Consider the following 18,246-nt stretch of genomic DNA (forward strand, 5'->3'; position numbering starts at 1 on the left):
ATATATTAATATATATATATATATATTTATTTAATTTAAAAAAAACTAGATGAATATTAATAATATTATAAAATAAATAAGTATAATATTATGAACATATGAGTATCATTATATCATCAGTATTAACATATCAACTAACTGTGCGTGAGTCACGTAAGTCGCTAAGACTAAAAGACTAGCGGTGTCAATCAATGATTATTAATTAAAAGAGTAACGGTTTCTTAACCAGTTAGTCTCATTCCTCATCAAGTCGAAAGAATTGACCAAGTAATTTATGTGCATAGACTACATGAATTCAGGAATTCAGACAGAGAGCTGGAGCCCTCGTTCAATTACTGTAGTGTGCTATATGAATCAATTTATCAATTCATTCCCATGATGATAAGTTTACTCATTAATTTAAATGATCTGGCAGTCACGCTGCATTTTTCCGACTGTGTTTATACTAATTATATGTATAATATATAATTTGTGACGTAATATATACTAAATATAATAATATACTAAACTAGACAGTGTAAAGTTTATTATAGTATCAATTCAAATTGTGCTAATTTCCGAAGCCTAAGAAATTGAATATTTTTTTCACATTTAAAAGATATATATTGTTTCTTGAATCATGGCGTATTTTTTATCAGTTACTAATCTTTAGCATTCACTTTTTAATCACTAAAGATATAGTTGAATTTTTCTTACTTATCAATGCATGCGGCCGTACGGATCAATTGGATGCATATGCTTGAGATGAGACTAAAGTTCTTGAATGGACTCAATTTAATTGCATTTTATCAAACTCTTTTCTTATACCGTCGGTTTCTTGCATCTCTGGTATCCTAGTTCACTTATATTCTAGAATCCTTTGTTTTCTACTCCACTTCTCAATTCTGCGTGAAAAATCCGTATTTTCAATATTTTTACGGCCAGTCGGTCATCCCCCAGGCTGCCAATCTTATTTCCATTTTATTTCATATTTTTCGCATTCCGAGGCGTCAGTTTCACTAGCATATGAAAAGGACAGATTTTAGGATAAAAGTTCTAAGTTCAAAGAGCGACATGGAGTCCGAATGTCACGGAAATTTTGTTTGCTAAGCCATTTTGCGATGAAAGATTGGCGCCTCTGAATGGTAACATCTGACAGACGAACGAGTCAGCAATATATGGTCGAGGAGTCAAGAACATCCTCGTGGAATTCTCGGAAAAATATCCAGAATGTTGTTTTGAAAAATCTTTGAATTTTGATTTAATTGATGGAACTCGCATCCTTGTAAATCCCTTTTTGCAATACGGTGACGTCATTCATACAAAAAAGCTCTGAAATTTTATGTAGAATTTTAGAGGTAGATGACTGCAGTAAATTTTCTTTTAATGTTGCTATTTATTTCCCAAATAGATGATAGCAAAAATAACAATAATTAAAAAATTATTATTATTAATTATTAAAGACTTTTGCAATCAACTCGTGAAGCTCAACGTACATATAGAGCGATCATGATAAAAAATATATATTTTCGCCACACATATTATCTATCACCACTGTCTGTACATATTATTAATTATTAATCGTTCGGTGTAAAGTTCATTTATTATAGCAAGAAATATTAATATTTTTGTATATATTAGCGTTACAAATTTGAGCGTCATAAATCCCCATCGTCGCTCACGAGGCGTCGCGCCGTGCAATCCTTGCAAATAAATCCACCCTGAACGACAGACAAGCAATCGTTGATCAGATCTCTTGTATATCTGCTCTGACTTCCGGAGAGAAACAGTCTCAATGTTTTAAGTGTAAACGTTAACATTATAACATTATTAACGTAACATTATATTCGGCGTATTCTGAAATCAAAAGAGTTATATTTTTATCGTTTTAGTTTCATATATGTTTTATCATATATTATATTTTTATATATTTACATATTCTAGTAAAATATCTCTTTACCCATTGCATATTGCATAGTATGGTTAAATGTTAAAATAGAATTTAAATGTTCTGTTTAAATTCTTTTTTCGTCAAATATCTATGCAAATGTGACCGTGAAGTAATTTAATGATCGAACTTTTATATTAAAGTATACGTGTTAATTTTATTTTTAATGCTTCCTCTCTGCAACAATTATTAAAAAAACACAAGTATGTTGTTATCAAAGCTCAGCGAATGTAGCAGAGAATTCATTCGTTTCAACATCGTCTGTCTGCTCTCATCATTTTAGCTCATCGTATTCTGTTATATTATTTTGAAATAAAATATATCGAGATAACAAACATTTACACAGCAGTAACGCTAAGAAAAGCATTACATCAGAAAGTTTTCAATGTTTATCAATTTACTGTTTCAATTTATTAGATTTATTATATTAGGTATTAATACTTTATTTATTAATATTTATTATAAATATATTAATTAAAATTAATTATCACTTACATGAACGCGCTGTTGAACTTGTATGGACCGGAGGACAATATCGCGTTAATGGACCTTCGCAAGGAGGACAACTTTTGCACAGTAACAATGGTCAGTAATTCGGTACGAATGTTGCTCGAAATGAGAATTAGGGATAAGCTAACAACGAACATGCTTTATAAATTATTATCAACATAGCACATGTACTAAGTGAACCTCTGAAGTACTTATTATTATGTACTTTTATCTAGGTATTTTTTTTCAATATAAGCTATTCATGTAATTTGATATGCATGTTATAATGCATATCACATTGATTCAAAATAGAAATAGAAACCCAATCAAATAGATTGCCTTTGAATAATTATTTTTTGGTAAAATTTGTCGTCGTATTCAAATTTTACATTTCTTAGTTGATGAATAAAATTTCCCAACCTACTTGGCGTACCCATACCTAAAAAATCTCTCCTTCATCATTAAAGTCCCGCGTTGATTATTCTAGTAGTCATCAAACCAATCATTATCGTTTACTCTGGCATCCGCTACACGTAATATTTTTCGAATCAACCGTCAGTGTGATGAGCGGCAGTGGCCACGATTTTCTTCTAGTGGATAGCTAGTCAGGAAGAAATGTCCGCCGCGTACCAGCTATCCAGCTATATATCCAGCTATCCGACTTCCCACCGCTGGCCCCGGAGTGAAAGTAGAAAATAAATTCTTCGCGTTTTACGACCAGCGATCGTCAAGGGTAGACGGTTCCGCTCTCCAGATCGACAAGATGCTTTAAGAAAGCCTCGTTGTTGTATAGGTTCTTTTTCTCTATTTTTTTAGTAAGTTAAAATGACAAAATAATACAAAAAATAGAACTCCAATAAGCCATAGAGAAAAATTGAAGCTCCAGAGACCAGGAGGCAAATACCAATCATAAATATCTTGGACTGACTGGGAAGGTAACGTACGACATTTTTTATAATAGATGAATTAAAAGAATATTATTACTAAGCGGTTAACCTGCATTTAAATTTATATATAAAAACTGAATAAGCAGGAAATTATCAGTAAACAATTCCGCATAAATTGCGCTGAAACAAATATAAGACACGGATTAGCCTTATTAAAAATGTCTGAATTACTGCTAAGTTAATAAAAAAGCATTACACGTATAGAAAATTAAGTAGGTGTAATAATTGTAACTACATGACATTCTGCAGGTTAACCAAGCTGGAGCATCCTGCTTTATGCCCCACAAACCTATAGTGACTAACTCTCTTGCAACATATACATATATCCTTTATATGTATAAACAACTCTAGGAGGTTCACTAGAGTGGCATAATGATGGCACTAGAGTGTCAATTAACACGGAAGGTTAACCTGAAAGTGTGTTATCAAGGTGGTATCCAGCGTAGGAGGTTAACCAGGTGAAGCGAGTTTACTAGAGTAGAATTTTAACCCGGCGAATCCTGTAAAACCGCAAATCCTGTTAAACCGAGTACCATCTTAACCCAGCGTAATAGATCAACCTATTTAGCAGGATAACTCTGCTTAGCAGTTTAACGGATTAGCATGTTAACATTGCTTTACATCTTAACCAGGACAGCATGTTAAACTGGCTACAAAATTAATCTTTCATCTGTAGAAATCGAGATTTTTGAACGAATAGCATGCCAAATTAGAACTGCGCGTAGACATAATGAAACAGACTCAACTGATCGGAATATATACGATATATCCCTATATATTATCGTATATAAATAGCAAAACACAAGGTTTTTGAATTTTCGTTAGCATATCAATGAATCCAGAATTCAAGCGCATTTAGAATCAGGGTGGAGAAGAAAAGTTCGGAATTCAATATAATTTTAATATATAACAATAAATGCTCTTTCTAAAGCAACTGATGATACAATACCTCAAGGGAAACGGGAAAATTCATGTGTTGACCAATGAACATAATCTTCTTTAAAATATATAAATAATTTCTTAAAGTATATTTATAAGCTTAACTACTAGACGAATGGAATGAGGATTAAACCCATAACATTTTATAACTCTTAAATATTCTTCATCCTCATAAAGCTAACAACTATAAAGAGATACCATCGACAGATTTACCGTTACATGCTTAGGACCCTAACAAGACTAATAATAAAGTCTTTAAAATTTGAATCGAATATATATGACAAAAACATGGAAAATATTTTTAAAATATTATATAATTGATTGGCATAGGCAAGACCAGAGGTAAATTCGTAGCCGCAATAATTAAGCCCAAAAATACGAAATAGAAATCGCAGATACACGAAGTGATTTGAGTACTGATTATAAAATCAAAACATCATTACATTCACTGAAATGGTCTCAATATCCATAAGCGTATAAAATGGCTAAATTCAATATCATGATATATCAAACACGAAACGGCCATACTTTTTCAGTATTACAGCATTGACATGACATATGTTCTGAAATATGATCTGTACGGACCAGGAACGCATGGTAAAATATTTTCTCACCACTCATGGAATATTCTTTATAATATTTTTATTATTTTTCGTGGAATAGCATGAAATATAGACGAAATAATTAGTCATTATAAATAGCTGCTTGAGCCGCAGTCGCATTTTTTTCATAATTGCCACGACTTGAAGAAATTCGTGGAGTTTTACGACACGCAGGGTCGTAAAATATCAACTCTTGAAATGAAAGCTCTGAAGCATTAAGAAAAGTTCAGATTGAATAAGTTGGCGACATTTGAGAGGCACGGCTTCAATATTTATTAGTTAAATTTGTATTTAATAAATTTTCAGGGCATTTTTGTAGGAGAAATCCATTCGATAAAAACAAAATAGCTTTGCCTGAACTAAAATCGCATGAACAAAAATGAGAAACTGGAAATGAAGAGCTAAAGTAGCAAAAAAGTTACAGAAAGAGATTATCAACTGCTAAGTTTGCACGTCTTTTGATCTAGGTCAGGATTTTTCTAAAAGACACAGTTATATGTGCGAGCCAGAATGGAAAAACTTTAATTCTATCACTTGTTAGTTTTATATTAATTATTTGGGCGTCACCAACACTGAAGCTCGAGATTATGAAACGAAATGACTGTTCAAATTTGGTGGTCCAATATACATTCAAGTATGGCGTTGGGAAAGAGAACAGAACATCTTTCTTCAGTTCAACTCTTCAAAACTTTCTTCAGTTCAACTCTTCTAATTTTTTTTAATTTGGCACATTCAATAACTTATTCACAATATCTAGTATTTCATAAATTCATTTTTTTTAGATATCTTTCTGGGTACGATTTTAATCCACATCATTTCAGCAAATGACAGTTTTATTGCTCTCAGTTCATAACTTCATGAAACAGCGCAATAATATCCTACAGCACTCTTATGTTGACGAATATTTGACAGCAAAAGCAATGTCGGAAAAATTTGATGATATTTAATTTGTGTTTTGGGTTTACTTAATAAATACTAGCAAATATTTCATATTCCAATTGAAGCGAACGAACGAGAATAACAACTTGTAATCCAACTGCTAACAGCGAAAATGTTTTAGCAATTGAACTAAAAACCGGGACGCTGATTGCATTCCCCGACTTCTTGATTATTTTTGTGAAAATTTTCTCAATTTTAATTCGATTGCTTTGATGCCAGCGGAGCTGAACAAGAAGCCTGCGCGAATTGATTACGTGTTTGAAGCCAAATCGAAATTTCAGAATTCGAAAAAATATTTTGGTTAGAACTGCTTTCTGGGGCAAATGAATTGATCAAAGTGAACAATTGTTCAATTAATTAATTATTCCTGTTGAGCAACTGCTGTAATGGAGGTTGTATTGAACCAGGAAATGGTAAATTTATATAAACAATTTATTTGGATTGTTTACATAATGACGTGCCTCAAATTTGAAGAAATAATTTTAGGATTTTACGAAAATATACAAGAATTTCTGGTAATTTCTCCGGGTTTTCTCCTCCATTACAGCAGATGCTGGAGTTTGGCCAAGGAAATAACGGCCGGTCTAATACTACGGGGAAAAAGTCTCGCAGATCTTTTAATTACGTGAAGCCTGAAAAAATTCGCCTGGCACATGGAAAGATTTCAACTTGACCGAAAGTTTCGGTCCAGGTAATGCGCGGCGATGCATTTTAGAGTCGAAATAATGCGCCCGCAAGCAGAAGATTCCCGTGAAAAAACCTTCACCTGAACATATTGAACACTACAAACAGAAGTACAAAGACTTTTGTACAAACAGAAGTACAAAGATTTTTGTCAAAAAGAAAACAATTATTGCAACGGAGGAGACTTGTGTGAAGAAGCTGCAATTTTAACATAAAGTTTTGTCCAGATAATAAAATTTGTTGAACACAGAATGAGTGCTATAAAATTAGTAAGAAAGTTAATGTTTTTTCCGAAAATTACCAATAAGTAATTAATTGGGCATGAATGCCATTCGATTGTTATTAGAGTTTAAGATTAATAAATAACATTGCAATTATATATAAATTAAGGTTAGATAACATGGTCCCAAAAAATTACCATATTCAAAGAATATAGCCAAATTATAGTATTATAAACTAGTAAAAAAGTGTATTGAAAAATTTTTACGCGTCAATATATTTAATAACTATAAATTAATTACTAATTTTGAAACGACTTAAATTTATAAAACATTTCTATCTCATTTTTAAAAAATATTTGAATAATAATTTCTTCGAATATTTCCATCTTAATTTCTCTAAACCATTTGATCAATATTTCTTTACACCTTTAGGATCCTTTATTTTATGTCAACAATAAGCTACCATTGTCAATATAGTTCGTCTTTATAAAGGCCAATAAATGGCAGTGAACCTGGTACCAACAATATCGATGAGGAAGTTAATTATTCACACTTCAAAATAATAGGCATGTAGAAAGTTTATTATAATTGTTCACAACTCATTTTTCATTTTGCAAGATATCATTCAAGAAAAAGAGAAAAATCATTCAATTTTTCTTTTGCACGTCTCATTTCTATGTTGAATTAATATTTGGTTATATCAAATCCTGTAAAACATTTAATCTCGTCACTGGAACGATTGAGTGCATATTTTAATTTTTATCTTATATTCTTTATACACAAAAGCAAATTTCAGTATAAAATTGTAGAAGTAATTTTATCGAAGTTTGCATGGAAAGCGAGCGCAATAACAACAGATGGTTGAACCTGTCTTTAGAAATGGCGATGACGGCGGTCACTTTGGCGGTGGTGATGCTGTATTTTAATATTATAAACACCTTGTTTATTCCCAGGGATTTTAAAAATTTGTAAACATAATTTTATCTAAGTTTGGCATAAAAAGCGAGCAATAACAACACATGATATAACTGGCCGTTAGAAGCAGCGCTTACGGCCGCAACTCTGGCCGTGGTGAGGTTGTCTGTTCGGCGCACGATCTGCTCTGAATATGGCGACATCCCGGCTATGTTTTGGCTGGCAGCCTGCAGTACATACACGGTAGCAGGCTGCAGGTCGGTCAGGATGAAAGGTCCGTCTGCAAGTTGAGCGAAAATAATATGTTCAACCGTCGGTAAACTGGAATAATGGACAAATCGTATTCTTAAATTGGAAAAATATAAATTTATTCGTGTAATAAAGGGTATAAAATAAACTTTCCATTGAAGGATTCAGTTGTTTGCGTAGTTTAATATTGAATTCGAGGACTGAAGGTGTGGGAGGATCATAAGATTTCGGAGGCGAGGGCACAAAATACGCAATAAAAAGACAGCGACATACATGGTAGCGAATATAATTGATTAAATGAGCCTATATTTAGGTTCGATTAAGAACAGATATTACGAGTATATCCTAAAATTTTAGAAAAAAAACACGATTTATAAAACTCTTAGGAATATTTATACCGATTCACAACGCTTTAACACTTTCAATATCTAATCTATTACTTGTTAGATGAAAAGAAAATTCCTTGGTGAATTAAGAGAAGGATTTTTACCGATTAGGACTGACAAGTAAGGCAAGCTAAACGATAGCACGGATGTCAACCTCAGCGTACATTCTTGGTGCTAGTTATACGTACGTGTGTACAGGTAAATGATAAATTCCAGGCATATAAAAAGCATGTGGAGTAAACAATATAACATTTGGGATTATGAATATTAAAAAAAATACTGTGTTTTAAATTTCGAGAATTTTGGGAAACTCGAAGCATGGAATGATCTTTATAATTAAATATAGAGGCAGAGTTACAATCCTGCATATATACTCATGTACTCTCGCCTTTATGGAAGTGATGCATAAGGCTGCTTTTGTCGCCACCCTTCTTATAAAGCACCGCATAGCCTGTGATGTGCTGGCCCTCGTCAGAGACTTGGTCCCCGACACGCAGAGACAGCGCGATGTTGTGGCTGTCCTGAGACACGATCTGAAACATAACAATTAATATTTTAATATTTGAGAGAAATTAGGAAAAGCTACACCAATTTTTTAATTGGTATGGTGAAGTGAAATCAACGCCCAAAATATTGTGCAATTTTGAGTGCATGTGATAAAATTGCGAAGTATTACCATACTTAGTGAAAGATTCATGTGATAGTTCATCTGCCATACTATCCGGAGAATATTATTCTTGGCAGTAATAATATTAATATTAATTAACAAATAGTGCAGTAAATTTATAATGGATGATTTGAAATTTCAAACTTAGGTGAATTCAGGATGATATACTTAAACATAAAGATTCAAATCCGTAGAGTTTGGCAGAATGTAGCTTTATCCAAAATCGTTTTATGATCATAATTAACCAAGGCGATATCTGGCAATTGTTCAGCCGCGATTATCCATGCCATTTTTTCCTACTATCATCCCAATTCTCCAGAATAATAATTTGTAGATTAATAAGCGGTTGATCGTATACAGTCAACGTCTTATCGTAAACCGCCAACATCTGGTTGTATATCGTCAGCAGCTGATCGAATACCGCCAGCGTCTGATCGTATACCGCCAGCGTCTGATCGTATACCGCCAGCGTCTGATCGTATACCGCCAACGTCTGATCGAATATACAATAAAAACTAAAATACAGCGGTACGGAAGACCTGAAGGATTGTTAGCAATTTTAATGCAAATAAGTTATAAAAACTTCCAATACACAACGAAATGAAAAAAAAAACACAGATGTTCCAAGAAAACTTTGCAGAGATAAATATTTCTGTAGCATAAATGGTTGAACTAGTGTATTTCAGCGAGCTAATAGAATGATAAGCATATTTTCATCCATACTATATGTCAATATTAGGTAAATATACATGGAAAATAAGTAATAAAGTTATTTTGAGCCATAAATCCGTACCCAAACTATAATTATTGGTCAGTGCCATGATTTTTCCACATTGCTTACTAAAAACCGAAATAATTCATGGTAAATGTCCATCAATATAATATAATACAATATAATATAATATAATATAATATAATATAATAAATTAGCATCGACTGTACACGTCACTTCTGCGTCTTCGTGGCGACTCACGGCGTATTTCGTCACTTGGTTCTTGGCACAGACTGGCGCGTCTGTTGTGTTAGGAGAACGAAATAATATTTTAATTCGTTAAATAATAATGCAAGAAATTATAAATATTGATTCTGAATAAATCAATAGAAAATTGATTGTAGAATGACATTTCGGGCTTTCTTCAACTTAAATTATAATATGAATGAGAATTTTTTGAAGACTTCGTCTTATGTCTACATGAAAAATGAAATAGTTTTCTTCGAAGAGGATCAGCCGTATAATATAATATAATATATTCTAATATAATATAATATAAAATAAAACGTTGTACGAATATGATGATCTGAAGTACTCTTAACAAGTTGGGCAAAATAAAGGTGGTAGACCTCATATTATTTCGACCCACAATTCAGGGGTCATCTTAACCCCCGCTTGAACCTCTCGAAAATAAATTGTGATTATCGAAATTTATATAATCATAATTTGCAGCTAATGATATTAGGTTTTTGAAACATTGCGTTTAAATGAACTAATATCATGTGAGTTCCCTGATCTTCATAAAAATGCCATCAGATTGTAGGCTAGATACTGAGGATTGATGCTCGAAGAATATCTAAGATACCAGAAGCATTCCTAACGCAAATGGAATAAGAGATGTATGCATGAGATGCCTCTGACCTATGGGACATACTTGCGGCCGCGAAATTAGTATGGGGACGAGAATGAGGGCACATCTGAGGGCACCGCAATGGTTCTGAGGGAAGTCTCAGTGAATAACTCTGGCTTCGTCTGGCACTCGAGGGAAATAAACTTAATGCAGGAGATCTGGGACGTCGATGTTGTCGTACTGATGTGGGTCACAACATGGCAAATGTGATGAGCGTCTGGTAGCGGCGTGGTTTACCACGCTGCTGTTTCCCAGAGGTGCAATTTATTGTAAAAAAATTATGCTACAAAGAAAACTGACATATTTTCTTTGTTTGAAGGTAAAAAGTCTCTCGTTTTCAGGTGGAAATCATAATTTTGCTTGCTTGAAATGTTTTAGAATCTTAAGCTCCCTGATACTAATTCATCATCACAGGAATGATTAGCGATAATTATATTAGAAATCTATTCACATTATTTATTACTAAGATAAATATTCATGATAATTATTATGAAAAATTAAGATCTCACGTCAATGTGAGGTGTAGGAGGCTGGACGCCGCGTTTAAGGGAGAAAGTTCTGCTGTCGCTGCCCAGCGCGTTGGCTGCCCGACACTCGTAACGGCCGAACACTGACTCGTCGGTGATGTTGATCTGTTGAGTGAGTTGAATTGGTTTTACTGTAATATACTGAAGGTATATTTATATTCTTGGGTGTTGATATAAGGCGGGAAGATTGGAATTTTGGTAATCAGTTTGATATTGAAGGCATATTCATGTTCAGAGTTGTAAAGTTTAACCCTTGTCGAGTTTCATAGGTACAACTCGATACGATCTACACTCGATACGATCATAACGTTGTACAGTTATGAAGTCTGACAAAGGTTAGTTTTATTACATGTTAGTGAAGGAGTATCGTTCTGTTTTACTGCACGATACTGAAGAGATGTTTATAAAAGAAAATTTTTGTGTTCATAGTCGGAATATTTTGCTTTGCGACGTGACACTAGAACTAAATGACTGGTAGGTACGTTTTGTTTTCCTGTACTAAACTGAAAGTCGAAAAGTTTATCCATTGTTGTAAGTCTGTATTTTTTCCGCAGGACTGAGAATATATTAATATGTAACAAAGTTCACTCCACTCACAGTTCACTACAACAAAAGTCAACCACGCAACACAAAATGAAACTAAGTCTAAACCCACCTGTAGGTAACTAGTACCGCCATCCTGCCGTACGGTATAACGGTCATCCGTTGGGTGTTCTTTAGAACGGTCGTGCCGTTGTTCTACCTGGTGAAGCTGCAATAACGGCCCGTTTGGACGTTCTGCAGCACGGCTGTGACGATGTCCAATGCTACTGACACGGTCTAGAGTTTGTCTGGTTTTCAGAAGCCAACTGTAGTCATCTGATTCTTTTTCCTCAAAAATAAGCTTAGCTCTTAGCTCTTGGCCGTCCTTATACCACGTGAAATTAGCGGCCGGATCTGCGTCGACTGAACAGCTCAAGTTTGCCACTCCTTGCACGAAGCCAAAATGTTCTGAGTCGTTCGCGGTCGTGAACTGTGGTGGATCTGATGATAATAAAACTATTAAATCAACAGGATCGTACAGAAAATGTTGTCCTCGTTTTAATAAACGAGGAATTTGAAGGTAGTGCAGCGGTAGAAGCAAATATGACGGATGAAATCAAAAGCTACAATCAAATGACCGTTGACGTTTTCTAATGTCCCGAAATTAATAAATATAAACCTGAACCAGAATCTTATTCTCATCCGAATTAAAATGAACTTGAACACTTCTCTTATAATAAAAAAAAGTAGGAAAAAATTACAAAAGATTTTATAATTTATAAGGTAATCGGCAGCTGATGCGCTAAGTTCAGGCTCACTGCGCACTTGCTAGCGCTGTTCTAAGAACTTCCATGCAAAAACCTCATGACAACGAGGCATTAAAGATACTAAGTCCCATCAGGCAATATACGATGATCTTACAACGACAATGAAAAATTTAACACACGCAGTCCCATCAAAGCAGTCAATAATAAATATAAAGTTATTTGAGATATAAAGGATATAAATATAAAGTTATTTGAGATATAAAGGATATAAATATAAAGTAATTTGGGATATAAAGGATATAAATATAAAGTTATTTGAGATATAAAGGATATATATATAAAGTTATTTGAGATATAAAGGATATAAAGAGCATTGCAATATGCGCGTCACCTGCTCAGACATTCGATGGCTTGATACTGACAAAATGATACCGAATAAAATGCAATTAAAAGTTAAAAATAATATTTTAATGGATGTATGCATAGATAATACTGATAAAAGTAGATAAATATAAAATAAAGCAAGCACAAGAAACCAATGAGAAGTCAACTAATGCGGAATTTGTCCTACACGTAACAATAATCTCGGCATGTGTGTGTAACTTACTCGACAAAAATACAATTAATATTATAAATTTATTCTTATTATGAATATTATATGCATAAAGAATACTAACAAAAGTAGATAAATAACAAATATACAAGCGCAAGAAACTGATGAAAAGTCAACCAATGCAAGGTTCGACCAGCAAAGAAAAAAAATCTCGTAAGGAATCCTAACAAAATAAGATAAATAACAAAGAAAACAATCACAAGAAACCAATAAAAAGTCAACCTAAGCAGAGTTCGCCTAACAAATAAAAAAACTCTCGTAACTTACGCAGGACCGTTACGTTGATCTTGAACGAGTCCACGTGTGACATACGAGGTGAGATCTGCCTCGAGTGACACGTGTAGATCCCAGCATCTGAACGTGTCACGTTGTACACGTGAAGAATGTGGCCCGCTCTCACGTACTTATCCGAATCTGCGATAAAACATCGACAGGGTTTTATATGAAATAATATGTTCTCTGAGATAACTTCATATATGATATAACATTATTGTGATAAAGATTATACGAATTAATATATTTTCTGAGGAAACATTATTTCAGAGGTAACATTATCAGGAAAAGAAGATTATTTCCGTGATAACATATTTAATTATTACAATCGCTATGCAGTTTTACAAATAAAAAAAAGGATGAAATTTGGTTCTCTAAGATCAAACGAACATCGAGTAGTTTGGATTGCCTTGTAAATTTGATATTAAAACGAATTGAAACTTTCAGGTGAATTTTTGCATGGCGAATTATAATAATAAGCGTTTGAAAATTACTTTTCAGAGACAACACTTCTAAAGAATCCAGTGTCTCCAATGTTGCACAGGTACAATGAATTTCTAATTTTATTACCATATATTAAAAAATTATTTTAAATATTATTTTTAAAATTTAAAAATTTGTTTAAATTTTTCAAAATCATTTATTCTGTCAATTGATACATCCACTGTCTCCGACTTTACGCAAGTGTACAAAATTTCAGATCGATTGGACAGATAGAAGAGCGTTAAATATCGATTATAAGTTATGTAGCAAACAAAATTTTTTTTCCATTTTTTGTAATATCAAAAATGTTTTTCAATTTTCAAAATTATTTCTTCTGTCAATTGATTCATGCATTGTCTCCAACTTTTCACAAGTGTGCAAAATTTCAGATCGATTGGACAGGTAGAAGTGTGTTAAATATCGATTATAAGATTTGTAGCAGACAAACAAACAAGAAGTGAAGTTAAAGAGAGAGAAGTGTTGTAAAAATGAATTACGGTCTTAATCGAGGTGATTAAAGTCACCTCAACAGTCACCAGTAACTATCACAACAGTCACCAGTAGCTATCACAACAGTCACCAGTAGCTATCACAACAGTCACCAGGAGCTATCACAACAGTCACCAGTAGCTATCACACATATTGCCCGAATAAGGACACACTTTCTCACTCACAGCAAGAACAGAGATATGATGTAGCGCTGATATACATTTTTGCCTGGTCAAACTCTGCCATGTTGACCCATTATAGGGTCAAAAGTGCATCGAGATATTTGGGCAAAGAAGCCCGTTAAATTGCCATTAATCCTCCTTACCTTGTCTTATTCAAGGTTACACGGATAAAGCAAGGCCATATTGGCCATAAGGCCAATGATAAAAGGCCATAAGGCCACAACAAGCATACTATTCGGCCATATTGTCCGAATAGTGACACACATTCTTAAGCACAGTCCGAGCAGAGAACGGCCATTGCACTGATATGCACTCTTTTGCTGGCCGAAATTTGGTCAGGATGTCCCATCCACTGGCGAAAAATGCATCGCTATTTGGGCCAAAGTTTCACTCATTTTTCTGAGTGTAAGATTACTTCCAAGCCTTGATAAACAGTTTATGTGTTATTACAGCTTAACATAACCTGTCACTAACCTGTTAAGTCTGGTGGGCACTCGCTGGTCACTAGGACCTGTCCACCATATCCGATGCGAGGTGAAGCCTCTGCCGCTCAGTTTGCACGTCACGACGATGTTCGAACCCGACGACACGTCTTGGGACTCGCTGCTCGGTACCAGCTCTATTGAGCCTGCCACGTAGAAAATAAAAATATTTATATAAAAAATATGAAATGAATATTATATTTTGGCTTGTAAATTTCTATGGAAATCTTGAATCGGTTAAAATTTTGTGCCATATAAATTTAGAAATATTTGGCAATGGTCTGTTGAAAACTGAATCAACTTTGCAAACAACATATTATTTAGTATAATTATGTAACTACTTTTACATGCCCCAGTGAATTAGACATATTTTTTTCCAGATCATATTATTTATAGTTACTCATTGAATAGTTCATTATTTCCGGATATATATATATTTTTTTTGCAACAATATATGGTTATTTTGATCGTAATAATAAATATTATTATTTTACTTTTATTAAGTTGAGTCAGAACGCTCTACGGAAATCAATTATTGAGCATAGGGTGAATTGTCTGAATCTAAACAAACCCAGGCAAATTAAATAAATAGGTAAGATGTTTTTTTAGCAACTTATTACTTTTGAATAATCATATTCTTGATGCATTCAATGACTTTCAGGGGTCTGTACGCAATTTACATTAAATGTTTTTTATACATCCCCTCATCCCGTGACTGTTTTCGCCCGAATTAACGCGTAAATTGCATCAGCGGTTTTGCAGGTGTAATAGCACAAGGAGTAAATTAAATTGTTCAGATAATAGGGTTTCATAAGAAATCCACTTATTTATTTTAATGCTTACTTGCCTCGACTAAAGACCAGCTTCAAAGTTTCGGTAACTCAATTGCACCTGCGAGCGAATTCCAAAAATCCACCTAGAGGGAGTCCAGGATTTCAGCTATCGTAAATCTGCTTTAAAAAGGAAAATCTCATAAACCCGCTCCGATTTGCAACTTGGGATTAGTTCAGGCGCAGAGCGGAGGCTGCAAAATCCAAGAGATTTGGGTGATCGTGCGATTACAACTCGCAGATTTTTGAATTTCTCAAATTCTGACGATCGCAAACGAGGCCATATTCGCGACACTGTAGAGCTTCATGAGAGAACCGGCGACAGCAGCGGAAAACATTTGCTCCAGTGTTTAGTGCCGGAATATTTTACTGACCCACCAGGCAAAGGATGTTAAAACAATGTTAAATTACATGTTAAATTAAATGAAATCAACGTTTATTTACCAAAATAATGTTTAATTCAATGTTGATACGACGTCAGATGTCTGATGTGCGCAGGGTTCTTGATTTTTCTTTAAACGTTTTATAAAAACTTATCGAGAACAAATGGATACTGATGAACAGATTGCGATTCATTGACAAAATTACTAAGGCACACGTGAGATTTTCGATTATTTGGCCAAATTTTCAGAAAATCATATTGTTGTGAACGCAAAATTTGCTTTAGAATAGTAGCTTAATTCCGGGGTCTTGCGAAACATTTCCGCTCATTCGTCATCTGTCGGCTGCGGAGTACAGACCGAACTTAAATCAGGAACGAATTTTGGTGAGCTTAGTTCTCTTGTTTGAATATTTCTTTGTTGTTTAGAAAGCCATTGTAAATACTTTATTATTTGCGAATATTGTCTATTAATTCAATAACCTTTCATTTTTGTATAAAATTATGTATTTGTACCGGTTTCTTTCCAGAAACCGTGTCATCTGGGATTATGAAGCAAAAGAATGAAACCTGATGCATGCGTATTCAATTAATCCTGCCTTAGATAACAGTTGCACTGAAAAGCACGAAATAGTCCGCAACACATACTTAGAACCGATTTTAAAATTAGGTGGTACTGACTTGAGTGGAGAAATCCAAAGCTTTCAAATGAAGTTTTAATATATATTCAAGAATGTTTCGAGCGATTTAATCTATTGTCACCGGAGTCCAATCCAGGTCAATTGCATTGGCCTTTGTTTTCTTTCAATAACCTCTACTGTTTTTATATTAAGAACTCGGGTTACGGAATGAAATTTACATAAAACTAACCGTCAGATGATTCCGACTAATGATGCCGACTTTATTCTAACTTTTCCGTCCAAACACTTTAAAAATATTTTCGCGTCCTTCAGCAGCGTTTCGACGTTTGCTTTGATGTTGCTCCAGAAGTGTTTATGGCGGTTACAACGTTGAATTTTTGCGGTCATTCAGCCAAATGTAAATTTAGCTTGAGGAAGAGTTTTGATATCCTACTTTTAATTTATAATCACCCTACAAATTTCCTCCCTTATGCAAGAAGCAAGTAGCAATTATCTATAAACGTACCAGATCCGCGTCATTCCATTAATTTCCCCAATGAATTTCATTCCATATTTATATTCCCTTAAACAATAAAGGGAAAAATCTTATTATAACAATAAAAACACTATTTTCAAATATTGGAAGATGCTTGACAAAAATTTTTTTCCCTATGGATGTAACCACTTTCTTTTGTCACAATATTCAGGATCATGCAGCAGTCACGAAACTTTACCAACTCTCAATAATTTAGGGTATCGATATATTGTTCAAACATACCGGGTGTGTTTGAATACAACAAACAACGAGCTTTATGGAACGAAACAAACAAACCTGAGCTGTTGGTGCACCTTCTGCCACGAGGCAGCAGCGCTTTACGATATTCCATGGACGTAAAACTCCACGGCAGGACAGCACCAGTTTTCCCGGAGTTACTCTCCATCTACTCCACTGGTCTGCTTTAGAACAGTTTTTCCTGAACTTTACGTGATCGAGTACGTGGTGGCCATTTAAAATAGCCTCGTACCATTGAAACTTCATTTTAGCCACTCATATTTACTCTATATATTATTATTGCTCAGCATTTACTTTGTCCCTTCAGGGAATACCTTGAATACGATGCAACGCATTTTATGTTCGGTTCATCGCCATAACACTTGATGTGCAAGAGCATCAACACGCTTGCCACACCGCTGCAAGATGACGCTTGCTACACATGCCACAACATAACCATTATTTAAACATTTGTCCCCTCATGCAGTGCATCAATACGCTTGTCACCACAGTGCATCAAGACGCTTGTCACCAGAGTGCATCAAGACGCTTGTCACCACAGCTCATCAAGACGCTTGTCACCACAGTGCATCAACAGGCTTGTCACCACAGTGCATCAACACGCTTGTCACCACAGTGCATCAACACGCTTGTCACCACAGTGCATCAACAGGCTTGTCACCACAGTGCATCAACACGCTTGTCACCACAGTGCATCAA

At 34.3% G+C, this 18,246-nt stretch overlaps 1 protein-coding gene across 1 annotated transcript in view; it reads right to left on the reverse strand.

The window, feature by feature from the left end:
- LOC125178477 (hemicentin-2-like) overlaps positions 1–18,246 on the reverse strand; it is a 32,122-nt gene that overhangs the window by 345 nt on the left and 13,531 nt on the right. The window contains exons 6-11 of the mRNA XM_047882271.1: positions 13,284–13,430; positions 11,770–12,137; positions 11,097–11,219; positions 9,324–9,458; positions 8,687–8,831; positions 7,801–7,943 (exon numbers count right to left, since the gene is read on the reverse strand). Of these exons, the coding sequence (XP_047738227.1) occupies positions 7,801–7,943; positions 8,687–8,831; positions 9,324–9,458; positions 11,097–11,219; positions 11,770–12,137; positions 13,284–13,430 (1,061 nt within the window). The remainder of the gene's footprint in view (positions 1–7,800; positions 7,944–8,686; positions 8,832–9,323; positions 9,459–11,096; positions 11,220–11,769; positions 12,138–13,283; positions 13,431–18,246) is intronic.

Source organism: Hyalella azteca, unplaced genomic scaffold (assembly GCF_000764305.2).
Source record: "Hyalella azteca isolate HAZT.00-mixed unplaced genomic scaffold, Hazt_2.0.2 contig10062, whole genome shotgun sequence".
Lineage (NCBI taxonomy): Eukaryota > Metazoa > Arthropoda > Malacostraca > Amphipoda > Hyalellidae > Hyalella > Hyalella azteca.